Source organism: Balaenoptera ricei, chromosome 9 (assembly GCF_028023285.1).
Source record: "Balaenoptera ricei isolate mBalRic1 chromosome 9, mBalRic1.hap2, whole genome shotgun sequence".
Lineage (NCBI taxonomy): Eukaryota > Metazoa > Chordata > Mammalia > Artiodactyla > Balaenopteridae > Balaenoptera > Balaenoptera ricei.
The window spans coordinates 5,383,938-5,404,282 of NC_082647.1; the positions used below are offsets into that span (position 1 = coordinate 5,383,938).

At 46.6% G+C, this 20,345-nt stretch overlaps 1 protein-coding gene across 21 annotated transcripts in view; it reads left to right on the plus strand.

Annotated features, from left to right (window-relative positions):
* Window positions 1-20,345, plus strand: part of KMT2C (lysine methyltransferase 2C) — a 279,179-nt gene that overhangs the window by 255,443 nt on the left and 3,391 nt on the right. For 10 of the 21 annotated variants that reach the window (XM_059932968.1, XM_059932969.1, XM_059932978.1 and 7 more), the window contains 16 exons: window positions 2,619-2,831; window positions 3,525-3,689; window positions 5,136-5,277; window positions 5,413-5,560; window positions 7,076-7,254; window positions 7,342-7,478; window positions 8,345-8,594; window positions 9,852-9,991; window positions 10,742-10,849; window positions 12,199-13,318; window positions 14,288-14,424; window positions 15,227-15,357; window positions 15,555-15,774; window positions 19,149-19,265; window positions 19,590-19,663; window positions 19,995-20,103. In XM_059932968.1, the coding sequence (XP_059788951.1) occupies window positions 2,619-2,831; window positions 3,525-3,689; window positions 5,136-5,277; window positions 5,413-5,560; window positions 7,076-7,254; window positions 7,342-7,478; window positions 8,345-8,594; window positions 9,852-9,991; window positions 10,742-10,849; window positions 12,199-13,318; window positions 14,288-14,424; window positions 15,227-15,357; window positions 15,555-15,774; window positions 19,149-19,265; window positions 19,590-19,663; window positions 19,995-20,103 (3,390 nt within the window). Of the gene's footprint in view, window positions 1-2,618; window positions 2,832-3,524; window positions 3,690-5,135; window positions 5,278-5,412; window positions 5,561-6,728; window positions 7,003-7,075; window positions 7,255-7,341; window positions 7,479-8,344; window positions 8,595-9,851; window positions 9,992-10,741; window positions 10,850-12,198; window positions 13,319-14,287; window positions 14,425-15,226; window positions 15,370-15,554; window positions 15,775-19,148; window positions 19,266-19,589; window positions 19,664-19,994; window positions 20,104-20,345 lie in introns of those variants that run through there. The other 11 variants (XM_059932977.1, XM_059932988.1, XM_059932984.1 and 8 more) reach the window with 9 other exon arrangements.

The window sequence follows — 20,345 nt, forward strand, 5'->3', positions numbered from 1 at the left end:
CACATGTTCTCATAACCATCTGGGAGGGCAGCAAGGGGCGGGGGCCCTGGATTACTAGGGGTAATGTGGTTACATTCTAGGGGTTACACTGAGCTCAGCGCTTGCCCTGAGGTACGGCAGGCACAATTATTATTCCCATTTGACAAATGATGAAATTCACCTACTTTCTAGTCACACTTAAGGCAGAATTGTTGTGGCAGTAGCTGGACAGGCCCAGTTTTTCCTCCATGCTGAGGACATGTGTTTTCTCACACATAAGGTGGCATTAGTTGTAGTGTAGGGGTAAAGCCTTGGGGGGCTTTGAGAGCTCACATCACTCAGCTTGTGTCAAATCCATGTTTCACCTCTTTCCAGCGTGCAGCCTGGGCAGGTCAGGCTTTCTGTGCCTCAGTTTCCTCATCTGTAAAACAGGATTAATAATGCTCCCTGTTACTGGGTTGCCACAGGGATTAAAGGAATTAGAGTACACCTTGTGCTTGTGATATGAATAAAAGGTGGTGCATACCCATGACTACCAATGACATATCTAGGAATTTTACAAGAGGAATGTAAAATTCTAATATGTGCAAAGGTGTGACCACATGAATAGCTAATGAATGACTTTATCTTTACTAATAGATAAAAATGAGAGAAAACAACCTAAATCCACTACTGTAGTTATTGATTGGATTATTGTTTCTGTATATCTATATCTGAATATACAGATTTTTTGCAGCCATTAACATTTGTTATGCATGAATGTTTAATGTCACGGGGAACAAACCACATGTCAAGTTTAAAAGGCAACCACCAGAATAAAAGAATATTGAGTGTGATTCATTGTGTTTTTAACAAAATATATGTAGGCATAGATAAAAGATCGAAAACAAGTACATTAAAATGTGAACTGTTCCTATCTCAGGCAAACTTTTGGATGGTTTTTAATCTTTTGTGTTCTTCTGTAATTAAAAGTATTCTTTGAACTGTAGTACCAGCTGCTCTTCAGGGTGGTTGTGGGGATTGGCGAAGTCTGTTAGGCACTTAGAGTGCCTGACCCTGCTGCACGCCTACTAAGCGGCTGGGTTGTTCTTCTCTTATAAGCCAGTCAGAAGTGCTCAGGCCCTGCTCTGTGCTTCTCACAGTGCAGTCCTGGAGGGTTGGCAGCCTCAACCTTACCCGGGAGCTTTTTAGGAAACGGGATGTTGTGCCCCCAGCACAGGTGGACCAGTCAGAAGGTGCTTTTCAACAAGGTCCCAGGTGATTCGCGTTCATATGGACATGAGAGGCATAGCTCTAGGCCAGGGTTCTCTGAACTTTAATGTGTCAGAATCACCTGGAGGGCTTGTTAAAGGTTTGGGTTCAGTAGGTCCGGGGTGGGACCAGAGAACGTGCGTTTCTAACCATCCTAGGTGGCGCTCATTCTGCTGCTCTGGGGACCACCGTTTGAGAAGCACCGATCTAGCCCTGGGATGGGCGCTGTGTTCCTGCTTCCGTATCCCCTCTTTCTTGTACGAGCCAGCAATGGTTTTTACACTTTTTCATGGTTGAAGAAAATCCGAAACAGAGTAGTGTTTCACAACATGTGAAAATTATATGAAATTCAAGGTTCAGTGTCCATGAATTTAAAACATCTTATTAGACCATAGCCTAGCTCATTAGTTTATGAATTGTCTGTGGTTGATTTTGCAGTACCAGGGCAGAGAGTTGAGTAACTATATTTACTCTTTGGCCTTTTACAGAACAACTTTGCCATCCGTGCTGTAAGTCATTTAGATATATATAAATGGAAACTATAATCTGCAAACCCTCAAAGAGTCAATGCAGAGCACATTAAAATAAGTTTAGCAACTCTAGTTGCCTATAGCAAAGTATAGCTGTCAAGTTTAGAAATAATGGCCCCTAAAAATAGTCCCATATTTTTAAGTATTGATAGTACTACCCTTAAAAAACCTCTTTAAGGACTGGTTTGTTCTTAGCCATAGAGACAAAAGTTAAAGAAAAGGCTTATTTGCTATCATATAGGTCCTCTTTTATTTTTAAGTATGTAGCAGTTATTATTCAGTCAAATGTATGACCATGAACTAATTTGAATGAACAATGTTGTTTGTTTTTAGTGATCTCTGAGGCTAGCTGTTCCTCTCAACTGAGATGCATAGGCTGTGAAGCTTTTCTGGAGCTTAGCAATGGTGCCCGCATACCTTGTATTTCACCCATTCCTAAGGGGAGCCCAAATAAGGCCCCAAGACCACCATGCAGAGACCACCACAGCCATCTAGCTTAGAGCACCCCTTCCTCCACAGCCGCCAGTGGGCAGGAATAAGGAGCTCCGGGCTGTCACTGGCACAAGTATGGGCAGGCCTGAGGAGTAAAGCTTCCTCTGAAAGGGAGAATAGCCACACTTAAGAGTTCTGCTCTCTCCTCAAGCTTTGCAGCTTACTGATTTCCATACTTGAGAATCATGTTTCAAAAAAGGGATGCTGTTTTCAGAAAACAGGCCATTTGATGCCACCATTTTCCCTCCTTAACTTTGGGTACCCACGTTAGGAATGTTGTGTCTTAGGATGGAACTGGATTAGCAGGAACTGGAATTCAAGCGTGTGGACAGTTCACTTATTTCTTAACCTTTCCAATTACATTAGCAAACTTTGGGGGCTCAAGTGCAAGGTGGTTTTGGATGTGGCAACAGCCAGTTGCCAAAAACAGATGGAGGAAGTGAAACCAAGAAACAGCGAAGCAAAAGGACTCAGAGGACCGGAGAGAAGGCAGCACCTCGGTCGAAGAAAAGGAAAAAGGAAGAAGAGGAGAAACAAGCGATGTTCTCTACCACCGACACCTTTACCCACCTGAAGCAGGTGAGTCTTTTGGAGCAGCCCCTTTAAAAATTCAAGGAAGTGAGACATCAGATGCTTTTTCAACCCTGTTAAACTGAAACTTTCCCAAAAGTAGAGAGTTAAGGGGTAAAAGACATCTCAACAAGCAACCTAATAGATTTCCTATTTGCAAGCAAACTTGCACCTTATCCTGTTGGCACCCCAGAATTTTAGTAAAATAGATGGATTGGTTGGCGCTGGTCAAGATTTACTTATGTTCAAAGGGAGCAGCCTCAGCACCAAGAAAAATTCTGTCCACGTTACTTGTGACTCCGGATGCAAAGAAACACAGGCATTGGTCTCTCCCCCTAGTAGAGTGCATTCTTACACCTTTGTGGCTGTTACAGAAGGTGGGAGACAGCTGCTGAAGAGTGCCATTGGGGGCACCTAGCCTCAGTTCAGCCCTGATTCTTGCTGAGCGAAGATAAGGAAGGTGTTTTTCTTGTTAGAAGCCTGGCAGCATCCCTTTAAGACAGATGAGAAAAAGGCTCATTTTTAAGTATATCTCAAAGATTCTATAGTCTCTCTCACTTATTCCAGCATTTTGATACTTGAAATTTTTAAGTCTTATTTTTCTCAAGCCTTATTTGACTAAGTTGCCTTGGGTCTTAGAAAAATTGAGAAACACTTGTTTTGTTTATCGTGTACATTACTCTTAAATGTGTTTTTCAATAGCAGCTCTCTCTGCTCCCTCTAATGGAACCAGTCATTGGAGTGAACTTTGCCCACTTTCTTCCTTACGGCAGTGGCCAGTTTAATAGTGGGAATCGACTTCTAGGAACTTTTGGCAGTGCTACCCTTGAAGGGGTTTCGGATTACTATTCTCAGTTGATCTACAAGGTATGTTTCTTTGCCAAGGTGTTACCTTGCTTCCTCTTTGGATGCCATATCAGAATTGGTAGAGCTTGTCTTGTTTTTCCATCTAGTTTACATCTATCTAATCTTCCAAGTTCCATTTAAACTCTAGTTCAACTAAAAGGTTAAAATTTTACCAGGTAAAGTGTTTCCAATATGAACATTTGAAATTTTTGTATAGGTCAGAATACAAATTGTGAAAAAACATCCATTGTATATTTCTATGGTAGGGAAAATATTTATTTTCCTATAATCTTTATTAACTCTTAAGATGACTCCAAATTCATAGTAAATAGAGTAAAAAATGTAGTTAGGAATTTACCCTGAAAAATACAATGAAAACACCTAAAAATGTATTTTGTCTAATAATTTAGGTACTAATTGCACCTGTGCATTAATTCTTAGGCTGCAAAAATAATATCAAACTGAACCAAGTTTATCTTTTGGTAATATTTTTTTAACAAAGTTGTATGATAGGCTCATTAGATACTCTTTACTTCACATCTGACTTGTGTAAAGTGATCTTTTTTGCAGAAATATTTGAGAGTATCATCAGTTTTTCTGAGGGCTTCTCTTCTTTAGTATTAAAATCATTCTCTTGTGATATTCCATTTATTATCGTTGTTGGCTTTTCTCTTCAGTTAGAACCTCTCCTAACTCTTGTAAATGCCTTCTCTTCTGATGCAAGCTGTTCTCCACGCAACTTCATCATCTTCAGAAATCCTAGATCTTTGCAAGATTTGTAATTTTACCTTGCACTTGATTTGCACGGTATTATTGGTAGATTCCAGCAGTCCCTGAGAGACTAGTCAATGAATCAATGACAAATTGGTGACAGACGTTAAGCAGGGAGAAATGTTTGGGGGGAAACTACATTTGTTAAGGTTCAGTCCATTTAGTTATTATTGCTACTCCTTTTGCTTCTTTCTGAGATTTTAGACAATCCAGATTCTAATATCTAAGATACAAGTTGCAGTTATGGATTAGGATCTTAAATTCTCAAGTTTTTGATAGAACTGGGGCATATCTTAATTTAATAAAGGAATTTTTTGAGAACTCTCTACAATTTATTGGTCAAATTTTAAAGCTATCCTTCACTGGCTTTAACAGTGAAACTTGAAAAGAGTTGTATAGAATCAAATCAGGCACAGTATAAATTTGCTTCTTAATTTCAAAGCTAAGTACTCAAGCTGGGGAAAGTGAGCCCGTGGGTGGTATGTCCAGAGGATTATGGGTATTTGTTCCACTGAAATGCCTCCTGGCCTGTACGTTTCTTTTTCTTCTTGGTGTGCATTTTAGGAATGAAGGTGCCTCTGATTACATTTCTGTACCTTGCCTCCCTGTGCTGAAAATTCACAGAACTAAGTTTTAGCAAGGTCGTGGCATATTTGCTCAGTAGCATATAATTTAAAATTTTTTGGTCTCCTGCAGCAGAATAATTTAAGTAATCCTCCAACACCCCCTGCCTCTCTTCCTCCTACACCACCTCCTATGGCTTGTCCGAAGATGGCAAATGGTTTTGCAACAACTGAAGAACTTGCTGGAAAAGCTGGAGTATTAGTGAGTCATGAAGGTAGGATGCCAAGCCTCCAAGTCTTGTACCTTTGAGGAGTTTGCCGGCTGTGTGTGGTGAAATGGCAGTCGGATTGTAAAGTTTACCCATTACCAGTTTTGACTGACTTATGATTTTGCGTTTTTGCTCTTCCAGTTACCAAAAGCCTAGGACCTAAACCATTTCACCTGCCGTTCAGACCGCACGATGACTTGTTGGCCAGAGCGATTGCTCAAGGCCCAAAGACAGTGGACGTTCCTGCTTCACTCCCAACACCGCCTCATAATAATCAGGAGGAATTAAGGTAGAAGTTCCTTTTTCTCAAGTATTTTTTAGTTATTTCGTTTATTAAAAAATGTATATGTGTTTGTATATAGCATAATGTCTGTAGGAAAAGCATGTAAAAACACTTAAAAGGTGAAATTTGGTGAATAATTTTCTTCAGAATTGAAAGTTTATAAAACATTCTTACTATTAAAAAGAATTCATTTGTGCACTTTAGAAATCTCATATGATACAGGAGGTTCAACAAGTAATAATGATCGAATAGACATCAAGGCATTGGGACTCTCCATGCAAAATATTTCAAAGATCATTGTCCTTTATAAGCTGTTAATGTGATTTACTGGGTTTATTGATGTTTGCAGATGTCAAAATAAAAGAGCGACAGTCACAGAGCAGAGCATGCTTTTGTGGAAGAGAATTTAAGGGCTGTCCTGTCCACAGTTTGTAACCTGTTTGTGTCAGTTCTTTAGCCCCAGGATTCTGATTAGGGAACATCAGCTTCTCCTAGTAGATAGTCACAACCCAGCCATTTAGATCCGGGGGGGGGAGGTTCTTATATAGCTCATCAAATTATTCTCTCTTCTTGGAAAATCTGCTAACCACCCTCTCTTTGATAAGACGTCATTTGACTAAGACCCTTTACTGTATAAATGAGAAGACTGCGGACCAAGGGGAAGTAACTTGTCCAGAGTTAGAACCCAGCTCTTTGTCTCTCCTGGACCTTACCGCTAGATGTATGCCGGAGTTGTCACTCAGGAGCAGCTGTGGGAGGTGGCCTCCTGGGTGCGCGTGTCTGGGGCCCACTCCTGGGTTCCACAGGGGCTCCTTGGAAGCCTCTCTTGGGTCTCCTGTTAATGCTGCTTCTCACAGTGTTCCTTCAGCCTGGCAGCGTCTCCTGTGGGGTGGGGTGGGCGGTGTGAGACCCCAGGTTCTCGAGCTGCCGTACCACGTTTAGCCCAAGACCACACTCACCCTACAGCCCCATTTGCCTTGGTAACCTTTAGCTTCTTGGACTAGACCAGTCTCTTCCTTTTTTCACTTCACTTTATCAGTTAAGAAAAATGAAGGCCTGTGAAGCCATAATGGCCAGGTTTTTTCCGTCTTGCCACTGTAAGTAAACAGCAGCCACAGGAGAGTTCTGTGCACGCGTGCCTGGGTGTGTGGTGGACTGCTCTTTCCTTTTTCAGCCACAGGAGTGTTCCCTAGTCTCAGTGATCTGGAGCTTTGCAAAGGTGTGAGTATCCATTCTTTCTATGCTGTGTTATAATCTCAACGTCTTCCTCCTTTGGCAGGTCTTTAAACTTGGATGCTAAAGCTTTAGTCAGAAGGAAACATACCATGTAAATTACTTGATAGTGAAAAATACTTCTTATTTTTTTCCCAAGAGATGTCCTGTCTGGCCCTGAGCTGAATCTTTGGCTTCTCAGCTTGTTGCCACTGTCCAAAGGTCACACACGTAGACAGGGCTGGGCTGGTGTGGGGAGCCCCCAGCGGCGGCCTTGCACCCGCTGATGTGTGTTTATTCTGCTCCCAGGATACAGGACCACGGGGGTGACCGGGACACCCCTGACAGTGTTGTGCCCTCATCCTCTCCTGAGAGTGTGGTCGGGATGGAAGTGAGCAGATACCCAGACCTGTCCCTGGTCAAAGAGGAGCCTCCAGAGCCCGTGCCGTCGCCCATCATCCCAATCCTACCGAGCAGCACCGGGAAAGGTAGGGGGCGCCGTGCGGTTGGGAGGGTTGGCTAATGTGAACGTGTAGAAAAGCTGTTAACACTCAACTCATCCTTCCTTTTTTAAGGGTTGGAATCTAGAAGGAATGACATCAAAACTGAGCCGGGCACTTTATTTTTCACGTCACCTTTTGGTTCATCACCAAATGGTCCCCGATCGGGTCTCATATCTGTGGCAATCACTCTGCATCCTACAGCTGCTGAGGTAAAGATGGACTGGCTGTTGGACGTTGTAGAATATTACCCATTTCTGAAGGAGTGTCAGGTGGCTCCCAGTGACACGTACAGCTGGGTCACCGCGGATAAAGATTAAAGTTAGGGCTTGGCTCAGCAGTCCCTTCAGACATCTGCGCTGCCGTGAGTACTAGAAATTGATCTCAGCCTCAGTCAAGACAAAAAGGGCAAGTCGAAGTCAGAGATCTCATTTTTTTACTAAAGAATGTATATCGTAGAGAACTCTTCAGAGAGTTGATAACTGTTTACACGTAGAAAATTAAGCAGTGAAGAACTTTGTCCACAGTGAAAGTTTTCCAGAAGCACTATGTTCAGGTAGCAGCTGCTCATATCAAGCACTAGTGCATGGCTGAGGATTTTTTTAAAGTCTTACTTCTTGATGACGTTTCGCTGGCCACCAGACTCATAGGCCATTGACGGGGCATCTTGGTCACCCGCAGAACGTAACAGTGGCAAGTTCTCGTGGACTGTGTCAGACTTCTGCCCAGAGCTGGGAGAGTCCGCCTGAAGGAAGCTTCTGACCAGCTGTAAAAACCAGGACAAGGTTTATAACTCATTCCTTGAATTAAAATGTCTAAAATAGTTTAATGTTCTCTCAGATATTTAACATTAATTGGAATCCCTGTATGAGGATTTCTGTATATGGAAGCTTTGTTTGGGTATTGGCCCATTAAAACCCTTTTTCCCCGCCGAGACTCTTAAGTCTAAATAAAAATGGTTGGATTTGCTTGAGGTGTACGCACCATGCAGATAGCATTTATCCTAATGTGACTTTTTCTTCAGTGGTACTCTGTTGCCTTATGGGTGGGTAATGCAGCATTTGCAATTTTGTTTTAGAACATTAGCAGTGTTGTGGCTGCATTTTCCGACCTCCTCCACGTTCGGATTCCTAACAGCTACGAGGTTAGTAATGCTCCAGATGTTCCATCCATGGGTTTGGTCAGTAGCCACAGAGTAAACCCAGGTTTGGAGTATCGACAGCGTTTATTTCTTCGTGGGCCTCCACCAGGATCTGCAAACCCTCCCAGACTAGCCAGCTCTTACCACCTGAAGCAGCCTACTGTGCCCTTCCCTCCAGCAAGCAATGGTGAGCTGGTTTACATTTTGTTAACCCCAGATTCATTCTTGATTCAAAAGTTACACCGCTTCTCTTTAAGATCTCGCTTTGATTTTAAGGGAATAAGAGGTCACGTGTTGGCACTCAGTCCTTGGTGACTTAACCCCCCCCCCCGGGTTCTGTCTTCTGAGGCGTGACTGGACCTTTAGTGCCTGGGGCCTACGTCACACCCTCTTGTCAGCCACGAGGCGTTTGAAGCAGGCGCTCTCCGACCTGCTTACCCTTGAGACCTGCTTACCCTTGAGACCTGCTTACCCTTGAGACCTGCTTACCCTTGAGCCGCGTTTGTTCTCCTGCGCCCCGAGCCTCCCCTCCTACTTAGCGCTGTGTCACACTGTGCAGATGAGGCCGCCACCTCTGCCCGTGTTCCTGTTCCCTTTCCTTCTGCGGCATCTCCGGGGCCCCTCTCTTCTGTAGGTGCGCTCACACCTTCCCCATCACTGAAAGGTGGGCCCGTTCCTCACACCTGTGTGGCGTCCCTTCCCTCCCCGTCTTCCTGGTCTGGCCTCACCCTCACCCCGCTCTCCCCGCCTCTTTGCTCACCAGTTTCTTGGCTGTCTTATCTCCGTCCTCACCTGCTGTTAGAGCCCAGCCTCTCCCCACGTCTCGCCCTTGAGCCACGCTGACAGTTGCTCATGTTGGGTTTGAACTCTCAGCCTCTGGCTGCTCTGTCACCCTTGCTTTCTCCCTGCTTCTCCCTTCTGCCTTCATGGCCACGCGAGCGATGTGCTCTGAGATTTTCACACGCTTTCCAGTCTGCGTCCTTGCTCGCATTTTTATCTTGGCCCTGGAACTTCTTCATCCCTCTTCGCCTTTCCAAATCACGCTCATTGAAGACTCTCGTTCACATACCTCTTCATCTTTCATAAGAGATTTCGTACCCTCTTCACCCTGGAGCAAAAGTATTCTCTCTCCCCCGACTCACTTTGCACTGAGACTGGAGACGACCCTCCGCGCGTCCCGGTTTCCCTCCGCACTTCTCACAGCCCAGCATGTTGTCCCAGCCGTGTGAGAATAGCTTCCTTTCTTTGTACCCCAGTGTCATGCACGTAATAGATGCCCCGTAACCATTGCTTAGAAAATAAGATGTTTATTAATTACTGAAGACTAGCGTGTGGTAAATTAAATGAACCATACTGCAGTCAATCGATGCAGTACAGCTTTACACCCTGGACCGCCTTTGTTAGTGGTCAGCTTTAGTCGCTAATGAACGTCTTTTGTCTTTAGGCCTTTCTGGGTGCACGGGCACTAGTCACGGTGTCACAGAAAGTGCGGCTCTCAGGCCACAGTGGTGCTGCCACTGTCATGTCGTCGTTCTGGGCCACGGCGTGAGGAAGCCGGCCAGAGACCCGGCCTTTGTGAGCAAGGTACTCGCACGTCCCTTCCCTGACCCCCGGCTCCCCGCCCGCCCCCGCCGTGCCTGGGCAGCGCCCGCTCCTGCGTCAGGAGGAGTCGCTTCTGGGGCTCCACAGACGCCTCCCCCAGAGGTCGCCATCAGCATGTTTCATGTGCTTGAGCTTAAAACCAAGTAGCTACAGCAGCCTGTTCAGGGGGTCCGATGAGAGCCGCGTATTTTTTTTTTTTTTTTTTTTTAAAGTTTAATTTTTATTTATTTATTTATTTATGGCTGTGTTGGGTCTTCGTTTCTGTGCGAGGGCTTTCTCTAGTTGTGGCAAGTCGGGGCCACTCTTCATCGCGGTGCGCAGGCCTCCCATTATCGCGGCCTCTCCTGTTGCGGAGCACAGGCTCCAGACGCGCAGGCTCAGTAATTGTGGCTCACGGGCCTAGTTGCTCCGTGGCATGTGGTATCTTCCCAGACCAGGGCTCGAACCCGTGTCCCCTGCATTGGCAGGCAGATTCTCAACCACTGCACCACCAGGGAAGCCCGAGCCGCGTATTTTTAAACGGTGAAATATGGAAAGTAAAGTTTATTTCTGCAAATGTAGTTTCTCTGTGGCTAAATTATTATATGCTAAATACTGGCTCGTAGTTACCTTTTTACTACTTTTAGAATTGCTGCTTTCAGTTTGAACAGAACAGACCCAGCCCCGTGCAGATCTTGTTCTCATTAGATCCCGACTTGTCGAGCTCCCCACACCTTTCTCTTTGCTTTTCAGGGTTCCCGAGACAGCTCGAGCAGAGCGGAGAAGGACATTGTCTTCTGTAGTAATAACTGCTTTATTCTCTATTCATCAGCTGCACAAGCAAAAACCTCAGAAAGCAAGGTAAGATGGGGACAGTTTCGGTCAGCAGTCTGCGTTGAGTGACGCCTGTGTTTTGGGGGTGTGTCCGCTTCCCGCACCCAGAGCTCCCCCCGGGGAGTCTGAGTGGAGGCTCCCCGGCTTGGGGAGGAGTGGTCGGTCCAGCTGTCACTGCAAACTAAGTAACGTCAGCTTATTCAACAAGAGTGGGCGGATTTGAACTACGTCTTAAAAGTTCAGAATTGAATAAAACACTACTATTAAAATCTGTAATTTTACTTATTTAATTACAAATAATTTAATCACAACTATAAAGTATTGCTTCAGTGATCTTGTCCCAATGGGAAAACCTGTTCACAACCACAGTTCAGGTCTATTCATGTATTTTGGGGGAAAAGTATCCGTCTTGTGCCAGGTTGGAAAAGGTCTGTTTGTTTTTTGTGTGATTTAAGTGTATCTTTGTGTGTGTAGCTGATGTGGACGATACGTTTTTAACCGTTTGCGCTGAAGGAAGTTTTTCCCGTGCTGTGATAGTCATTCTCTCCTCCCTCCACATCACTGCTCTTGCGTCTTTCTCAGAAGAATGTTCTGGAGACTCTTATTTTTTTAAAAAGGCAGTAGCGTCCAGTGTAATAAAATTCAGGCTACTTGCCAAATAAATTTATACTTTAAAATATATCAGCCTAGATGAGAGAAGGAATTTTTTTTCCACCACATAATTTCTTGAGTCCGTGTGCAAGTGTCTGCCTGCTTCTGGATTTTCTGTGAGGCGCGTCTTTTTTCAGAGCTGTGTAGGGTGGAGTGCATGAGAAGAGGGAAGCCTGTGGGTTTGCTGTTGATTTGGTTATGACGACACTTTGTGTCTAAAAAGAAACTAATGGAACTTCTGTCTCAGCTCAGCCCTTTCAGCAGTTGGATGGGGACCGGGCAGCCTCTGAGAAAAGTTAAATATGATTTGTTTTGTTGACAGGGGACTTCTTCCCCATCTTTCACTTATGCCAATTAATTAAGCCTAAGATTAACAAACAGGAATTTCAGAGGGTGGGACGAGCTCGTAGAAAATTATGGTCCAGAGTTCTTATTTGGTTTAACAAAAAACTGTTCCATCTTGTAAATTAAATTAGCTCCTGTCACATGAAAAGTCTTAAGAGCAGAATACTCTCCAGAGTTCAGGCTTTGCAGAGAACACGCTCTCTCTCTGTCGAGACGCAAGCACCATCGACCTCCGCTGTGCGCCTGTCCTCACCTCTCACTTACAGAGCCAGAGCCAGACACCCTGCTGTTGGAACCCTGCTGCTTGGCTTCTTGTTGTAGCAAGAATTGCCCTGGGGGCTTTGGAATTACTCTTTCTCGTGTTTCTTTTTTTTGTGCAGGAATCCGTTCCTTCATTGCCACACTCGCCCACAAAAGAGACGCCTTCCAGAGCGTTTCATCAGTACAGTAACAACATCTCCACTCTCGACGTGCGCTGTCTGCCGCAGCTCCAGGAACAAGCTTCGCCCCCAGCCTCACCGCCCATCACTTTCCCTCCTGCTTTTGAAGCAGCCAAAGTGGAGGCAAAGCCAGATGAGCTTAAGGTAACGGTCAAGTTAAAGCCTCGGCTACGAACTGTCCACGGTGGGTTTGAAGACTGTCGGCCGATCACTAAAAAGTGGAGAGGGATGAAGTGGAAGAAGTGGAGCATCCACATTGTGGTCCCCAAGGGGACCGTCACACCCCCCTGCGAAGAGGAAATCGATGACTTTCTGAAGAAACTGGGCACTTCCCTGAAACCCGATCCTGTGCCCAAAGACTATCGCAAGTGTTGTTTCTGTCACGAAGAAGGCGACGGGTTGACAGATGGACCAGCGAGGCTGCTCAACCTCGACTTGGACCTGTGGGTCCACTTGAACTGTGCCCTGTGGTCCACGGAGGTGTACGAGACCCAGGCTGGTGCCTTAATAAACGTGGAGCTGGCCCTGAGGAGAGGCCTGCAGATGAAATGTGTCTTCTGCCATAAGATGGGGGCCACCAGCGGGTGTCACAGATTTCGATGCACCAACATTTATCACTTTACTTGCGCCATTAAAGCACAATGCATGTTTTTTAAAGATAAAACTATGCTTTGTCCCATGCACAAACCAAAGGGAATCCACGAGCAGGAATTAAGTTACTTTGCCGTCTTCAGGAGGGTCTACGTGCAGCGTGATGAGGTACGACAGATCGCCAGCATCGTGCAGCGGGGAGAGCGCGACCACACCTTCCGTGTGGGAAGCCTCATCTTCCACACGATCGGCCAGCTGCTTCCCCAGCAGATGCAAGCGTTCCACTCTCCCAAAGCGCTCTTCCCTGTGGGCTACGAGGCCAGCCGGCTGTACTGGAGCACGCGCCACGCCAACCGCCGCTGTCGCTACCTGTGCTCCATCGAGGAGAAGGATGGGCGCCCCATGTTCGTCATCAGAGTCGTGGAGCAGGGCCACGAAGATCTCGTCTTAAGTGACACCTCCCCCAAAGGTGAGGCCCCGCCTGCAGGCTCCGCCGAGCCAGTCGCTCCAGCGTTCGGCTACATGAATGTTTTATGTCAGTATTTCTGTGGTTTTTCTCACGTCTGTTTCATATTTTTATCACAACAGGTGTGGATTCTTCATTTGCAAATGCAAGTCTTAACTTCTTTGTATTGTCATACCTTGCTGTCTTTTTCTAAACACTTGCTAGAATTACTCTAAATCAGAATATATATTCCAACAGAGTTTATAAAATAAATAGGAGAATGATTTGCAGATAAAGGTTGCCTGTCACTTACATTGGGGACCCTCTTTGTTAATGTCACCTAGAAGATGGGAACCATATTTAAAGCCATATTGTCTTATCTCAGGAGCATCAGATATTAAACAGATTTAGAGCCAGAAATGAGACACTTAATTTCAGCCTCTAGGGTTAAGCCTAGATTGTCATTTTTATTGATGTAGAAAGTGCTGCAGAACTGCTTTTTTTTTCTTTTTCAAGTTTAGCAGTTTCTTTTTTAAAAGTATGAAAATGCTCTAAAGATAATTCCAATGAAAATATCAATTTCATATTTTAATTTAACTCTGAGAGGAAAGGATATATCTACAGATACTACTTAATTGGATTAATCATTTGAAAATCTAATATGCTGCTTGGCCAGCATGAAAGTGAGTTAACTACTTGTACGAATTTCAGTTATATTTAACTTTCTTTTCCACTTCTACTGTTTAATTTCCTTAATGTAACATATTCTTTTCCCCCAAACTTCATAAAGTCTTTAAAACTACTGCCATCCGACAAGCAGGTAATACACCAGGCTTGTTAGATCACTGCCCACGGGCTTTACTTGGATCTGGTAAGCCTTCGTGAGTGGTTGGTCTTCGTTTCGTTCTTGTTTTTATACTGTATCCTGTTTTCCTCTCTGTTTCGCTAAGAGCAAGTTTGTCATTAAAAAAATGTCTTTTTGTCCATACGTAGGTGTTTGGGATAAGATTTTGGAGCCTGTGGCATGTGTGAGAAAAGAGTCGGAAATGCTGCAGCTCTTCCCAGCCTACTTAAAAGGGGAGGATCTCTTCGGCTTGACCGTCTCTGCGGTGGCGCGGATCGCAGAATCAGTGAGTGCCGGGGCCGAGGCCGGAGAGCCACCCCCTGTCGCACGACGCACCTTACTTAACACAGGGCTGTCACTCTCACAACACTTCAAGGTAGTGGTTTTGTCGGGGGTGAACTCCTGCCGCTCTGAAAGAAAACGAGGCATCGGTAGTCGTAGGTGTCTCCGTGCTCACTCGGTCGGGCAGCTCACCAGGCTCAGCGCCCAGCGTTTAATGGCCACTTTCCTGCCCGGGGCCCAGGGTTGGTCACCAGAGCGCAGTTGGATTTCAGGAGCCCTTACTGTCTGATGCCTGCTTGTTACACGCACGTGTGCCAATGAGTCTACACACAGCGCTTTTGGAAAACTGCATGATTGTAAGGTATTGTTTTCAAGAAACAAGTCACTGATGGGTTTTCTTCAGAGAAGCAGCGGACACCCCGAAAGCCGCTGAGTACTGTACCCAGTTGCTTCCTTTGGTGGAGCCCTGCCTAAATGATGTGCATCTGTCGTGTCTCCAGAGGACAGTGTCCACAAGAAACATATTCTAGAAAAGACCTTTAACACGAATGGTTTTAGGAGTTAACCTAAGTTACCAGCTGTACTCCCAGGCCCCCGAGGGAGGTAAGCGCATCATACATAGTCAGGTCCTGAGAGCATCCTGCTTCTGTTAACATGGCTTGAAAGAGCCTCTTGTTCCCAACATTTTGAAAATGTTGACAAGTTATTTTCATGGAATTCAAGTCGGGCCATTCTTTGGCCGGCTCAAGATTGCCTGTAGTCTTGATCAGGTGAGTTAATGTTTCGTTTATTTTGCTTCTTTCCAGCTCCCTGGGGTTGAGGCGTGTGAAAACTACACCTTCCGGTACGGCCGGAACCCTCTCATGGAGCTGCCCCTGGCCGTCAACCCCACAGGTTGTGCCCGTTCTGAACCTAAAATGAGTGCCCATGTCAAGAGGTTTGTGTTAAGGTATTTTGTTTTAACTTCACATAGTACAGCCCAGGGTTTCCAGGCCTCTTAGGGGTTTTCTGTGCTTGATCTGTCTGCTGCTTACAAACCCTGCTGCCTCTGGCTGTGTGTGTGCGGCCGCGCCAGCTAGGCGGCTTTCCCCGCGTGCGCCGTTGGTGAGAACTGGAACCATCCGGGCCCCTCAGAGGTGTCTCCGGTCTCCCTTTGTGTCCCCGTCGGCGCGCCGTCGCCTGCAGGCCTCACACCCTGAACAGCACCAGTGCCTCCAAGTCGTTTCAGAGCACCGTCACCGGGGAGCTGAGCGCACCTTACAGCAAGCAGTTCGTCCACTCCAAGTCGTCCCAGTACCGCAAGATGAAAACCGAGTGGAAGTCCAATGTGTACCTGGCCCGGTCTCGGATTCAGGTGAGTGGGGCTTGGCTTCTGGGAGGAGGGGAGGTGGGCTGGGAGGGCGCTGGCGTCCGGCACAGGGGACAGGAGACCGCGGGCCGCAGGGAGAGAAACCCCGTCAGCCCGGGGCGCCGGCCGCTCCGTCCGCGGTCTTGGAGGGCAGATGCTTTACTCCCCCGCGTGGAAGGGCAGCTTCTGGACGCCCTCTCTGTGCGTCTTGATGGGAGCTCACGGGATGCGGGGAGCGCTGTATCTTCCACACGCGGGATCCGCGGCGCGCTCACTAGGGCTCTTTCAAGGCACTTGTGAAAAGTACAAACGAAAATAGTTTCAAAAGGTGCCCAGTTTCAGAAGCCTTCTCTTCACGAAATCATCATGTAGTTTCTGATGGATAGATGGTGGAACACCTTACAGGTAAAGCCATCTCTAGGCTAAGCATGTAAATTTTCACCTGTGGTCACACTTCTGGAAGAAACAAATGTCTGTGCGGCATCTCCCCTTGGAGGCCCAGGATGGAGTTACGAGCTCTCGCACTGCCAGCGTCCTCCGTCTCGAAGGCTGACCACCCTCCAGGCTCTGCATATCGCTGAGCAGTGTGTCACCATCTACTGCTTGAGTGCGTTGGCCTCATTACACCAGACCCAAAGCAGCATCAGTTTCTGCTGCCTTTTTTCCTCCCTGAAGAGCTCCCTCAGATCCACCCCCTGTTCCAACCACCCGTCTCACCTGCAGGCGCCGGTGCAGGCCTCCCTGGCCCCTCCCCTCCCGCCGTCCCCTCAGAAGCCAGGGTGGTCCCTTCAGGTATAAAGCTGATTGACACATTGTCTGTATTCATTCACGTTCTTCTTTCTATAGAAACTTTTAGGATCTTCTCTTGATTCTTGATATTTCGAATTTTTACCAAAATGGGCCTGGGTTAGGGTCATTTTTATTTATTGCTTTCCCCACTGATGAGCCCTTTCAGCCTGAAGTAGTGTGGCCATCAGTCTGAGAAATGTTTTTGTATTAATTCTTTTGCAGATTCCTACCTCTGTTTCTCTCTGTACACAAATATTAGATCCCTGAGACCCGGGATCTCACAGTGTGGACCCCAGACCATCAGCACGGGCATCACCTGGGGATGTGCGGGTTTGGGGTCCCCAGCCTTACTGAATCTGGCCCCTGAGGCAGGGCCCGCAATGGTTCTGGTGCCGCCAGAGAAGACTTCTGTCTCAGGTCTAACCTGCTGCTGTGGCCTTGTTTCTGGGTTCCTTGTCCTCATTCTGAGCTGCTTCTACTTTGTCTGCTGGCTGCGCTTTCTGCCCTTGATCTTTTGATCTGGTACCTTGTTTTCATATCACGAGTGCAGGATCTTTCTGGTCTTTTCGCTGTTGCCTCAGAAATGGAGCCTCAAAAGATTCCACTCGTGGCGGTGTTGTCGTCCTCCTCCGCTCAGTTACTTCCCCGTTTAAAATGTTCCCAAACAGCTCGTTCACTCTGACCATTCCTGGTCTTCTGTCTTGGTTTTGCTCCCTTACGTCATGTTAAGGGTTTCTTAACTACCTGTGTTCGGTCTGTCATCTTTAACCCGAAGCGTTTTTGAGAGTTTCTGATGTTTGGGGCCCTTTTTTCTTCCTCCATTCCATCCACCTCCCAGGTAATCATGTTCACGACCCAGTAAGTGTCCTGTGTCTTTTCCCTGCTGCTATCTGAACACTGGTGCACACCTGTGTGCATATGGAAAAGGGGGGTTGTCTTATCTACACTCTTCTGCATCTTCCTTTTCTCGCTGATATCTACACCCCTCTAGAACAGCTGAGGTAGCTCTGATTCATTCTCTTTAATAAATGGCTCTGTGATGCTCCGTGATGTTGATGAACTGTAAGTAAGGAAGCCATTCCACTGCTGACGAGCCTGTATTTTGCTTAGGGTTTTTCCCACAACAAACAGTGTTCCCATCAGTACCTTGTACAAATATCCCCATGTATTGGTAACTTCACGTCAGTGGTGTGTAGGCCCCAAAGTGAGATTTCTGTGTTAGAAGTACATGTACTTTTCATTTTAGCAGAAGGGCTGTAATTGCCCACTTCTTCCTGCAGTGTATGAGACTATTTTTCTTGTTTTCCCTTTGGTAGCGTTACCACCCTTTTGTATTTTTGCCAGCCTATTAAGCGTAGACCGACAATGTCACCCCAGTTGCAACTTTTCGTGTTTGCCATTTGGGTCTGCTCTTCTGTGAGCTGCATTTGTCCGTTTTGCAGTTTATAAGAACTTGTACTATTAGGCAAAGGATGTTTTGTAGGGGAAAATACCTACCAGAAAGTGTGGTATGTTTTTTCCTTTAAGAGTTTTAATTTTTATATAGTCAAACGTATAATTTTCTGTAGCTTCTATTCCTGGTTAAGACTGTGGGTTGCGTATGTACTTTCTTAGATGTTTTTTCTTTCAGGAATTTTATTCTTTATGTTTAAGACAAATTTATTTTTTTTTCCATTGAACAACCAGTTGTGGAAGCACCATTTAGTATTGGGTTGGCCAAAAAGTTCGTTGGGGTTTTTCTGTAAGATTTGTGGAAAAACCCAAACGAACTTTTTGGCCAACCTAATAATGTATATGACCCATCCATATTAAACAGAATTTTAGTACTACCAAACTACTGTACATTAAGTTTTCACATGTGCCTGGGTCTATTTGGATTCTCTGTTCATTTCCACTGAGCTTCTCGTCTCTTATACCAAACTGTATTCATCTCCATACAGATTCTTTCTGTGTGCTCTAGTTTGTTCAGCTCTGAGTCTCATCTGGAATTGAACAGATAAATTGCATAAGTGGTTTTTTTCAGAAGTTAATTCAATTCATATACCAAAATTTCTAACAACAGCACACCCCGTACTGTGTGCTCCCAGGTGGTGCTTGGTGAGGACCGTGTCTGGTGGGGATCTGGTCAGTTTTAGCTGAGAATGCAGAAACTCAGATTATAATAATCCTTTATAGTTAGCCCTCCTTCTGTTCTGTAAGCTTATTGTTATGTCAAGTCCTTTTAGAAATGGTGGGATAAAATAAATAGCAGAAGCCATTAGCCTGTTGAGTTGGTGGGATCTGGGAGTGACATTACGTACAAGACAAGACAGCCAGATAGAAGAAGCGCTCAGCCAGTCAGCGCTGAGAGTTTAGTGTCAAAAAGATACAAAAACAAGGTAGTGATATCATCGCTTTAGGTGAAAAGATTGTCCAGCATTCAGGGTTCAGGTGAGAGTGTGGTCAGTGAAAAGGTCACGTGAGTTCAGGTGGGGTCTTCAGTGTGGCTTCTGCCGTGACCCAAGGGTGGTACCTTTGTGTGAAAGAGGCTGCAGGCCAGTTGCCCGTGGAAGCCAAGTGGTTCTGAGGTGTGTACACGTGCGTTTCCTCAGGGGCTGGGCCTGTACGCTGCTCGGGACATCGAGAAGCACACCATGGTCATCGAGTACATCGGGACCATCATCCGGAACGAAGTCGCCAACAGAAAGGAGAAGCTTTACGAGTCCCAGGTGAGCGCAGCACCCCTCCTGTGCCGTCTGACAGCCGCGGTGCAGGGCCGGATCTGACCGTCATGCTGGTGGAAGTGCAGTGTCGAACAGCGCCACGTCTGGATATGTTTGTATTTTCCTCCTGTCTTTTCCGTCGGTCTTACTGTCTGCGAGGATGTGGCTGGATTGACGCGCCTGGCTTCACAGGCCACCTGCCGACGTGTTGGTTCCGTTCACAGCTTGTAGACGCCGCCTGACGGGCTGGCGTGTTGTCCCCGCACGTCCAGCCTCGCCCGCTCACGGGGACGGGCACGCAGAGGGGCTCCTGACCTCCTTCTCTTTCAGAACCGAGGCGTGTACATGTTCCGCATGGATAGCGACCACGTGATCGACGCCACGCTCACGGGAGGGCCTGCCAGGTGAGCGGGAGGCGCGGTGGGTCCGCGGGCTCACGGTGGCCTCGGAGTCACAGAGAGGATTTCTGTTTAAAATTGTATGTTTGGGACTTCCCTGGCGGTCCCGTGGTTAAGACTCTCCGCTTTCACTGCCAGGGCCTCAGGTTCAGACCCTGGTCGGGGAACTGAGATCCCACAAGCCGCGCAGCCAAAAAAAAAAAAAATGTGTATATTCTATTAATGGACAGATAGAAATGTAATTAGAAAAAGTTTTTCCTGTGAGCTGAAAGGTTTTTTTTTTTAAAGCTTCTTCCGAAGTCTTATAGTAAGTAGTTTCTGAAACGGTGGCTTGCAGGTATATCAACCATTCGTGCGCACCTAACTGCGTGGCTGAGGTGGTGACTTTCGAGCGAGGACACAAAATCATCATCAGCTCCAGTCGGCGGATCCAGAAGGGAGAAGAGGTAAGCGCAGGGCTCACATCTGTGCGCCCCTCTCCCTGTGGGCAGTGCCCGACTCCCCTGTACACGTGATCGGCTCGGCGGTGCCCAGTCCTGCGCTGCCAGCAAAGCCCTCCTCCCGGAAGGTCGGCCTCTGCCACCCTGCAGGTCTCAGTCCGACAGTCTTTGTCCTGCAGGTCCCACGCCCCGCTCGTGTGGACGGGCCCCCCTCGACCCCCACGCTGTCTGTTTGGCTTGGTGACCCT